Source organism: Macadamia integrifolia, chromosome 5 (assembly GCF_013358625.1).
Source record: "Macadamia integrifolia cultivar HAES 741 chromosome 5, SCU_Mint_v3, whole genome shotgun sequence".
Lineage (NCBI taxonomy): Eukaryota > Viridiplantae > Streptophyta > Magnoliopsida > Proteales > Proteaceae > Macadamia > Macadamia integrifolia.
Window position 1 is genome coordinate 3,141,382 of NC_056561.1, and position 11,338 is coordinate 3,152,719.

The following is an 11,338-nucleotide window of genomic DNA, read 5'->3' on the forward strand; positions in this document are numbered from 1 at the left end:
AAAAAAAAAAAAGTGAAAAGAAAAGGTTTACTTGGTCATTTGTCCATAAATAAGATGACCCATTAAGGAAAGAGTGAGGAAGCATTCCTCAACATAATTTTAATTTTACTCACGAGTAATGGGAAGACGTGGGAACCTTGGAATCACACCAACAGACAAAAGCTCTACCCCCCAAACAAAATTTTCCACACCTTACCATCCCAGACCAAGACATTCACTGCTTAACTTGCAACAGAGGACAAACACAATGGCAGCCCTTACAGTTCAGCAATTACTCCTACTAGTGCAGTTTTACTTGCTTGGAGATGGCTTTGCTTGCCATCACTTCCTTTAGCACAGATTTCAATGGTGCACATATTTCAGCTGACAGAAGCGTCTAACGGTACAGTTTCATAGATAAAGCTTCACTGATCTGATGAATGATGGTTCGAAGCACAATTTTGGCAACAACAGATTCCAATACAAAACGGAAAGAAAATCCCAAGTTTTTAATTTCATCAAGATACTGAGCATTTTGTACTAAACCTTGCACATTAATGTAATGTAAAAATGAAAACTTAAAATCCATCAAGAACTATAGAACAAGAATGCAGAATATATAATTGGGAATAAAGTAAAAGAGTTATGCTTTAGAGCTTTGAATCAACTAATGACTATAGAGTTATGTCACATATTAAAATTTAATTAGAGGCCAACCCTATTCCCATCAGAAGTGATGAGAAGAGGAATAGACTGCCAATATTGATGATCAGACCATCAGGAACGAATTTCTAACTGATGTAAAAAAGGTTACATGACAAACATTCAAGACATTAACTCTTGCAGTGTCGTTCTGACCTGTAAGTAGCAAATTTGACCATCAACACATACATAACAATATGACTGGAGGGCATTCCATTTCATATAATGGGCGACGTGATGAGGAATGGAAGGTTGAAAGAACCCCAGAAACTAATATCTAATTGATGAAACAAATTTACTTCACAAACATTCAAGTCATTCTGGCAGCATAGTTAAGATCTGTATGCAGTGAATTTGACTATGAATGCATACATAATACATCAATATAGTAAGGAAGCAGGTGAAAAAAGGAACCCGAACTGAAATCCAATGCACCCCCCCCCCCAAAAAAAAAAGGTTTCTTTTAGTATTTTTACCATTCCGTGCGTAGAAATGCTAATCTACCATAATTGTTGACAAAATGATGCAATTCTAGTTAAGTGTAACGCACCATTTTGTTGCTTGCCCATGCCATTCACCTCCCCACAAGCGATTAACTTTGGCCTTTACAGCAGGAGGAAAGTCATATGTCAGCCAATCAGGAACCTGCTGATACATAATTTCCAACCATTAGTATGAAAAGCCCTCTGACTATTTTACCCAGCCTACTTATTCAGCTAGACTGGGCAAAGTAATAGATCACAACACTAATTCATTGGTATAGTATCCGGAGATCACACCATGCTGGAATTAACATTAAATTCAGAATATGATTGAGAAAATTCCTTCAAGCTATTGCATATAAGTATTTCCTATCGCAAGGTAAACACACATGGAAAAAGGTTGATAACAATCCATGATATAACTTCATTGAAAAAGGAAAAAAAAAAAGGCCAATCCATGATGGAACCAATTAAAGATTACTAAAGGGAAGAGCTTCCCACTGGGAAATAAAACAAACATGGAGAGAAGCTGAGAAGCCCGCCAATTTTCTAGCTTCTTCCTCTGTAATCAAAACAATAGCCTTTCTGTTTTATCACCCATACCTTATCATTCAATCCAAGTTTGGCAACAGTGACACTAAAGGTTGTAAACCTTCCATGGTTTCACATACCAATCTGTATCTAAATTGTCCCAGGAAACAGATGCCAATACCAATAACTGTTTCTCTTCAGTAAGCACCATTTCCCCACCTCTCCCCCCCACCCCCCACAAATTTTTTTTAATCTGTTTTTCTTGGACGTGTAAATGCCTTTTGTCTTAAAGCTCCAGTGGCATTCCTGTTATTTCTTTTTCACTTCTCTGAAATCAAATTTCTTTGGTGTTTAGATGTATGCATGGGCATATTATAATTCAAAACTAAAATAGCAGTAACCTGTCATATGGAACCTTTTCTTGACTAACCTCTGCAATAATTTCAGCCGACACTATTCCAGTTTCTTCTTGTAGTTGTCTACGGGCTGCAGACCTTGGTTCTTCGCCATCTTCAATACCACCCTACATTGAGATTGCTAATAAAAATTATTGTCACGCACAACTGCAAAATTAGCTCGGATATATACATCATTTGCATGGTGGTATACTTAGATAAACTGGACACAGACACAACAGACTCTGTATCAATTGCATACCAATGAAAACATAAAGTCATATTGACAAATGTACCAAGGATGTCTACATAAGCACAACTAATCTTACTAAGCTTTACTCCAAATGTTGGCCAAATAGATCCTGTCCAGACATTTAAGTCTATAGACTATACTGTGTATTTAAACACAAACCATGACGGAACAAGCATTTTATAATGTGTATTAACTTGGTTTGTCAAGCTACCTAAGCCATAGGCACTTGCCTATGTAACAAGAGACCAGGCAAGAACCTTCAATCCCTGCGGCCATGAATCTTTGACAGTTTTAAGCATATTTGCAAATAATAGTCTGCCGTAAAGTATGTGTATATTATTATCAATGTGTGTGCCTGTATTTTCTAAAACAAGCAGAGTATTTATTACCTGAGGCATCTGCCATGCTCCAGGAAGATTCAATCTTGAAGCCACAAATACCTGCAGGGAAAATCCACAGATTTACTATCATACAAGTTGAATATCAGATTTATGCAAGTACAGTTGTAGCAGGGTGGAAAGAAGGAAGAGTGGCAAGCATCATTATTGCAATAGAAGCTTATGTCTAAAGTCAAAAGAACACTTGTCTAAAATTTTGCTATATCAGATGCTACATCATTTTGTTATTTCTAGGCAGTAACATTTACAGTAATAATTTAGAAATCGATTTATGCCTCAGTGTCCTTGCTCCACAGGAGTGCAGGACCTCTCCAAACAGATGAAGATTCACACACACACACACACACTGTGGGCAGAACAGTGGTCACAAGCCTTATAGATAAATGCAAATTAATGAATTGTGAGGAGGACATGAAGCTAGAGAGGTTGAGAAAGAGAGAGAGAGTAGGGGGCGGAGTTTACAAAAATGTGATTGTAGAGTTTATACTAAGATCTCTATAAGCTCAATAAGAGCTGCCGAGATATTCCTCTCAACCATTAAGATGTTTTAACTCTGAGAGAAGTAGAAATATACCGAAGTGGATTGATCACAGCTACAACTAATTTCAGTTGGGAACAAGGCGAGTCACTCAAAAAAAGCTACATATAATACAGATTTGGTGTTAAATCCGTAGTAGGCATCCAAGACAAATCAAAATACAAATCTGGTTGTGCTTCTTAACTTCTTTTTACTCTACCACCAGATGAATTCCATTTATATATTTTGTTCTTCCCAGTCACCTGTCCAAACCATCTTAAACTCAATTACAGCGACTCTAATTGTACAGATTAATAACACGCCCCAACCTCTTACCAGTAACCACTCTAAACTCTCTGTTTTTTTGCAATAAATCTGATTCAAACTGAAAATAAAGACGTTCAATCCATAAAGCCGCCATAAATCTAATCAAATTCTCAACTTGCTCAAGAAAATTCAAAAAAGGAAGCATGAACTCTGAACTCTAGGGCTCTGAAAAAAAAAATTAGCAGAGGATCCAAGATGAGTACCTGGTTTTCAGAGTTGATGAGACAGATTCCAACGTTGGGACGATAACCAGAAGGTAGACCTTCCATGACTGATCTCCAAAGCTGAGTGTACGATCACTCCTCACATCAAATCCTTGAAACTAATTATTTATAGGCATAGTGATCGACAGAAGGGAATGAATATGATGACGACGACTGGGGGTGGAAACGAGGTGGAGGTTGCGTCCCTTAACCTGCGCACTAAGCAAGCAGGTGCAACGGGGAAACGGCGCATCCTCTGGAATTCTGGGTAACTTAATAAAAGAACGGCCATTTGACATTTGTGAGCTCATCGTGATGGAATCATGGCGTATGTTAGCAACGAAGAAGCCAAAAGGACAACAGGACAAACGGACATGTAAAGGGATTAGACGATTAGTGGTGCAGTCAAAACAGAGAGAAAGAGATAGAGAAAGAGAGAGAAAGGCGTTGACTTTTAAGTTTGGAATGGACACGAAGTCCAGGAGTGAGGGGGCGTGGACTCCACTTGAGAAGTGTCAGACATGAGAGTGGAAACTAGAAAGCGGCTCAGCACCACCAACCCTTAGTCCGTCCGATCTCTGATGGATTTTGTTTGATAGTGGTGATATAATAATAGAATTAATAATCAAGGGAAAAGGTTTTCCTGAGCCGCCAGGGGAGTTATTGTACTCCTGTACCATTAGCATTTTTTTACTTTCTCACATCTTTAGTTATATGCAATGGTCTTATTGCCCTCCTATCTATGAAACCATTTCATCTTATGTCATTAGTGCATTCCTCTAGGTTGCCTTAATATGTTACGACCTAGTAAATAATATATCAAGGGGGAACGTTTCCCCACGATGCCAATGGGAGAGATTCTGACCTTGTTGCCCTACTATGTATAAAACCATTTCGTCTTACATCATCGGTGCACTCTTCTATATTAACTAATGTGTCACGACCTAGTAAATAATATACCAAAGGGAAATGTTTCCCCACGACGTCAGTGGGAGAATCTCCCACGTTAATTGATTGGCCACCATGAATGGGCTTACCTAGTGCACAAGGATCTCACCACTATGGGGTCAGACCAACTGGCCACCATGAATGGGCATACCTAGTGCATAAAGATCCTACCACTGTGGGGTCAGACCAACTGACCAACATAAATGGGCATATCCATTGCACAAGGATCCCACCACTATGGGGTCATACCGACTGACCACCATAAATGGACGTACCTAGTGCATAAGGATCCCAACATTGTGGGGTCAGACCAATTGGCCAACATAAATGGGCATATCCAATGCACGAGGATCCTACCATTGCGGGGTTCAAGGAGGGTCATAACGTACGAAGCCACATAAATGATATAACTTACATGATTAGGATAGAAAAAGAAAGAAAATAATAAAAAAATCCATCTGAGAGAGTGATAGTATACTGACATTTTGCTAACGTTGTGAATAACCTTTTAGATTTAGATCCTCTTCAGCGGTTGAAAGTCTTTTGGAGTGTGTGTCCACATGTTGGAGTGCTCACCTAAGAAATTTCCGATAAAACTTAATAGAGAGTCACACAAAATCCTCATTGGTACCTCTCTAGCACCCTCACTGGACATAGCAACAAGTATGGTTGACACTTTACACTCCTCTATGGGCTTCTTGAAAACAACTCTACTGTTCTATAATACATCTCTACCATCTATTAATATATATATATATATATATTTGTTTTTAGGTTTTATGTTTTGGGGTTTGAGACTCACAAAAAATAATATGAAATAATAAGTTATTTGCAAGTTGAAACCATCAATCCATAAATGACATGTGTAATTATATTTTTAAAACCATTCACTACCCGTTGTAAAATTTTAGGGCATATGTTTTTTGCTTACAATATAATTTTGGTTCCTAAATTTTGTTTAGAAAAAAAAAAAAAAAGATAACTAACCAATAAAGTTATAAAAGAGTGACAAAGAACTAAAGGTTCTAAAGTATATGAACTAAAATAAATAGGAAAATTTACTGCACCACCCCCTGGAGAATGCCACAATGATAAGACCACCCCTTCTGTTTTACCAAATTATTCTTATACTCCCTACCGTCAGTCAATGTTAAGTGTGGAGTTAAAATGACCATTATACCCTTACCATTAAAAAACTCTTAACCTTATCTACTGGGGACAATAAAAGGAATTCCTAACCAGAAAATGGTCTTTGCGTTCTCACAAACCAACCATGTAGGAAGAAGGAAGCCATGGAAGAAACCTTCCATTTCTCTCACAGCAATGGCCTCCGATGCATTCTCAGACCCTATTTTCCCTTCTCCAACCTTCAATTCTCCTCTGTTTCCCGAACAATGCCTCTTCTTGGTCGCATTCTCTGTTCCAAAACTTCAATCTCCCTCCCCAACAGGCCCTCCAAAACCCCCAAACTTCCTTATCCCCTGAACCCCAATCCGACACTGACCCAAACTTTTAGTTACAAGAGAAATTTTTCTGCTTGGAGTCTATCGGCATCGACCTCTTCTCCCTCATCAACCACTACCCTCTGATCATCTCCTCATCTCTCGAAAACATCAAATCCATTGTCAATTTCATGCTCTCTATGGGTTTCATTCCGCCTGAATTCCGACGAATCTGTGGTATGTGCCCGGAGATTCTGAATTCCAGGGTTTCACATTGGCTTCTCTAAGTAGAAACGTGACATGGCTGAGTGTTCGAGACAGGGAACACTAAACTGTCAGGCAAAAAGCTTTTTTTTAATCAACAATTTAAAGATTAAAAACAAACAAAAATAGCAAAGAAAAATGATCTATGGAAGTACCTTCATTGACCTTTGTTACGATTTTACATTTTACAGTGGATCTTGACTGCGAATTCATCATAATGAGCTTGGGATCACTCTTCTATGGTATTTGTAATGGTGGGTGTTTTATAAAACAAGTTTGGAACTCTTGGTGACGACTAGAAAGTGACGAGAATAGAGATTCTCTCCCTCTGGTCGACAAAAAGAAAAAAAAACGTGGAAAGGTGCGCACTTATTCTGGCGTTTCAGCTGCCAACAATGGAGGTGGTGGCATTATGAGAGAGCCAATGAGGCGGAAAAGTTGAAGGAAGGTGGTCAGAAAAGCAATCATCCAAGGTGTCGCCACTGGTTGTACCAGCTAGTTTATGAACTCTTTGCCGCTGGAAGGTGGTCAGAAGAGTTCATCGGCCCAGATTGCTCATCTGTGACGTCAAGAAGCAACTCCGTCCGACTCTTTACTTCCTTCAAGGGATTGGTATAGCAGAGGTCGATAAGCATACTTTGTTGTTATCTTGTAGTGTTGAGGACAAGTTCATTCCGAGGATCGAATACATGGAGAACATTGGGTTTTCTTATAAAGATGCCATTTCTATGGTGAAGAGGTTTCCTCAGCTGTTGTGCTATAGTATCAGAGGCAATTTCGAGCCAAAATGTGATTACTTTATGGTGAATATGGGGAGAAATTTGAAGGAATTGAAGGAGTTTCTGCACTATTTCTTGTTTAGTTTGCAGAATAGGAAAAAACCAAGGCACCGATCTTCCGTGGAGAAAGGGTTTTTCTTTCTCTCTTCCTAGGTCGTTGCCTGCTTCATTGGGTAACCTCAACAAGCTCCAAACTCTTATGGTAAGGGTATTTTTGGTACTTCCTATTTCATAAGGGCATTTTGATATTTAAAATAAAATATAGGTGCTGACATCAGCAATTATAGTATATTCCTTAACAGTGACTGACGGTAGGGGGTCTGAGAATAATTTGATGAAACATAGGAGGATGGTCTTATCATTTTGGCATTCTCTAAGGAGTGGCACGGTAAATTTTCCAAATAAATATATGGATATAACTTTAGTAAATATATTTTTTTTACTAACATTCATTAAGGTATTAAATAATTTGTAATCTTTTTTTTTTAATTATTTTTTCTTATGATGGAAAATATGCATGACGACAGGTTTTGATAATGACATAACGATAAGTCCTTCAAATTATTTTTTAAAACCATTTTATGCCCTTAACATAAATAATTTATGAGAATAAAAAAAATGACAATGAAAAAATTCGTTAAGTTGTAAAAACACCTATGAAAGTGTTATTTTAACAGTCTTGAAGAGAAAAGTGTGAGTAAACTTAGAGCATCTAGAATACGTTGTATAAAGAAACTTAAAGTGATAATATGGGAAAGGGTTGGGCAAACTAGCAGCTCAACCAATGAGGGGTTTGGAACACAAAGGGCATGTGGTCATTTCTAAAGGGTAGGAGAGAAAATGACACAGGTTGGCACCCCAGCAACGTGTCCAAATTTTTCTCTTTTTTAATTTACTTAAATATTTTGATAATAAAAACAAAAATGGTAAAATATCTCCAACGCATCCTAAACTCGGACTAATTTGTTGCACCCTCTATTTTCTTGCCATGCAAGTTGATGATGTGCCAATTTGATTATTGTTTAAATGAAGAATTCTTTTGGTAAAGGTCTATCTCAATCAATGTTTTAGTGTCATGGGATTTAAGTTCTAGATTTGATCCAATTTTAATTTATGTTGGTAGATAATAAATGATCATGGCTGATCTTGGGTGAGGAATGAAGAAAACTACATCTTTTTATTTTTATGTCTGGGATTCATAATCAAGAACATGGGATCAGTAGAATAGCCATGATATAAGGGGCTTTCCCTTAGTTTATTCAATGATCCCTGGTCATAAGAGAGAGAAAGATATCAGAGGGGTTATGGAGTTGACTTTTGAGTTTATTTGTTAAATAGTTGACTTTTGAGTTTAGAGGGAAGTAGTTAGGAGCCCCTCATTGTGGACTCCAATTGATGGTCTCAGGCATGAGGGTGGAAATTAGAAAGTTGTTCAGAACCACGTATACCAATCCATACTCTAATAAATTTTGTTTGATAGTGAAAATATGACAATAATAAGGGAAATTATCCAGTACCACCCCTAAAATTAAAACTAACTCGGAGTAACCCCTAAAAATGAAAATAATGTCTACCGTACCCCTAAATTGTAACATCGTTAATTGAAAGTGCAAAATGTCCCTTTTACCTTTATACTTAAACTCTAAAAAGAACCCATTTTCTTCCAAACTCTCTCAGCCGCGACCTTAGCTGGGAGAGTAAACCGTTAGCAGCAGAAGGCCGTAGCTCATTTGAGTAGATCTGGTGACTCCGGCGAGGTGAGTCCAGCAGCAACAACCGAAGCTTGAAGGTTCTTCTTGCAAATCTTCGAAGGCTTGTAGCTTGAAGCCCTAGTAGCAACCAAAGCTTGAAGCCCTAGCAGCAAATCTTCGAAGGCTTGTAGCTTAAAGCCCTAGCAGCAACCGAAGCTTGAAGGCTCTAGTAGAAGCCCTAACAGCAACTAGAGTGACCCCCATTTCCCTTCTATAAGCCAAGTACTGAAGATAAGTGTTGTGTAAGCATCAACCTTTCTTTGATTTCAACCTTAAGGGATGCAACCTAGAGGACCAACCCCATTGAAGACAATATTATGGGTTCTGTTGATCTGGTCTTCTCAGAGAACGCCGCTCTAGTCTTCTCAGATAATGGACTCTAATTTTATTTTGGATTCTGCTTTTGGTCTTCTCAAAACAAGTTATTGTTGGGTCTCGATTAACACTGAGAGGGGGGTGAATCAGTGTGCCAAATATTTTTTTATTTTTCAGTTGTACCCCTGATGTGGCAATCACTATTTGCACCTCAATAGCACAGTCTACTGATGCTGCCTATAGCTGCTATGTATACTACTGATCATTCTTACTGTTGCACGGAACTTACTCACATAACCTGTATTGCTGTCCAAAGCTATCTTATAAACCTCACACAGTAATCACTATCACATACATACATAGTCGTATGCACATCCACACTGCACCACCAAGTGGTCAGGTCTACCAGATGTACACACCCATTCTGTAGCCAAGCACTCCAATCCCCAATACAAATACGAGCATACACATCCACAACACAAGAAATACGTGCTTCGGTCAGTTGCCTACATGCACGGAGTAATGCCCACTGTCGGGCTCAGTATTTACTTAATACTAATTATGACTGCACCCATAGCTAAGGGAACAGATTCTCAGTTTCCACCAATGACATACAATGGCTAGGTCTTCACCCTAGTTTTCTCATAATGATATGAGAGGTCGCACCCACAGCAAATAGGTTTAGGTAGTTGTAACTACCAAGGAACACATAGCCCTTGTGTCCAGCACCCACTGAACACTAAAAAAAATAAAGTTGAGCTTATAACAATGCCCTATAGTGAAGCACTCATACATACAAATTTTCCCTCAAATATACTATAACTATCACTTAGTCATTTTATCAAACATCTTGCTTACAATGATTTATAATAATGAAAATTTGGTAAAAGTGAGGTTACCTTGGCAAGGAGTAACCGTCGGAGATGCAATAATGTCGATCTCCACTTGATGCAGACCATAACCACGTTGTCTCGGTGCCGCCAATGCTTCAACCCCGGTTGGCACTTGGGTTTCTTGAAGCAACTCACAAGAATCAAATTCTAGGTTCTTGTTCTTATTCTTTCTTTTCTCCTTGTCTTTACTTTCATGGAGCAAAAATGGCATTCACATTCACACACACACACACACTCCTCTCTCTCTCTCTCTCTACTTCTCCTCTTCTGGTCTTCCTTGTAAATAAAGCTTTAATGGAGAAATAGTATTCTCAACAAGAACCATCAAACTCCATTAATTGGATTTGAGAAAATCTTTCTTGAGAGGCATTCAAGACACACACAAAGAGAGGGAAAATTTCTTCTCTATTTCCCTCTTTTTCTCTTCTCTTCTATTTTCTTTTTATTTCTCTTGGCAACAACCAATAGAGCTTGTTGCCTTGGTTTTCAGCAGCTTCTTAAGCTTCTAATGGGGGTTATGGATGAAATACAAGAGAATGGAAGTCTTTCATTCAAACCCTTAGCCTTCCATGAGTTTCAACTCATTTTTCTGACCACCTCGACAACTCCTCTGCCTGATTTCTTCCTATTGGTATTTAGAACTCAGAGAGATGAAGAATCTCCAACTTGAATCACCCAAATCCGAGTTAAAATGAGTGAGATATGACCATTTGAAATTAGAGCAATGAGATAGCCTGAAATTGAATCTTCGTAGGGTGGCGTAGGCTACACCGGCGACATGTGTAACAGGGGCACAAATCTGGCCGTAGATCTCATCAAAAGATATCTCTTAATATGAGCCGTCCGATTGAACCAACAGACAATAGATCTAAACCATAGATTTTGAATCTCGATGACGTCATCATTACGTAAGCACTGACATTGTCAGACGCGTTGTCAATCACCAATTGGTTGGTGTAGCGAGTTTCACGGTACGCTGTCAACTAACTTTAATAAAGTTCCATCGATCTTGACCGTTAGATCGGAACCGATCTGATATGATTGGTTCAGATCAAGATATGGAGAATCTCTTTATAGATTCTATGCACATGTGCTACACACAATCAATACTCAATATGGTGAGGTGCCACACCATCATATCTAATACACTTCACCAATG

The 11,338-nt window shown here is 38.5% G+C and overlaps 2 protein-coding genes across 2 annotated transcripts in view; one reads left to right on the forward strand and one right to left on the reverse strand.

Annotated features, from left to right (window-relative positions):
* LOC122079071 (nudix hydrolase 25-like) overlaps positions 1–4,044 on the reverse strand; it is a 6,496-nt gene extending 2,452 nt beyond the window's left edge. Inside the window, exons 1-4 of the mRNA XM_042645313.1 lie at positions 3,788–4,044; positions 2,732–2,782; positions 2,125–2,217; positions 1,232–1,326 (exon numbers count right to left, since the gene is read on the reverse strand). Of these exons, the coding sequence (XP_042501247.1) occupies positions 1,232–1,326; positions 2,125–2,217; positions 2,732–2,782; positions 3,788–3,853 (305 nt within the window). The 5' untranslated portion in view covers positions 3,854–4,044. The remainder of the gene's footprint in view (positions 1–1,231; positions 1,327–2,124; positions 2,218–2,731; positions 2,783–3,787) is intronic.
* A 2,014-nt stretch (positions 4,045–6,058) lies between these two features.
* Positions 6,059–7,373, forward strand: LOC122079782 (transcription termination factor MTEF1, chloroplastic). Its single transcript, XM_042646494.1, is given in 3 exon segments — positions 6,059–6,154; positions 6,252–6,443; positions 6,915–7,373. Coding segments are annotated over 3 exon segments (747 nt in total).
* The last annotated feature ends 3,965 nt before the right edge of the window (positions 7,374–11,338 follow it).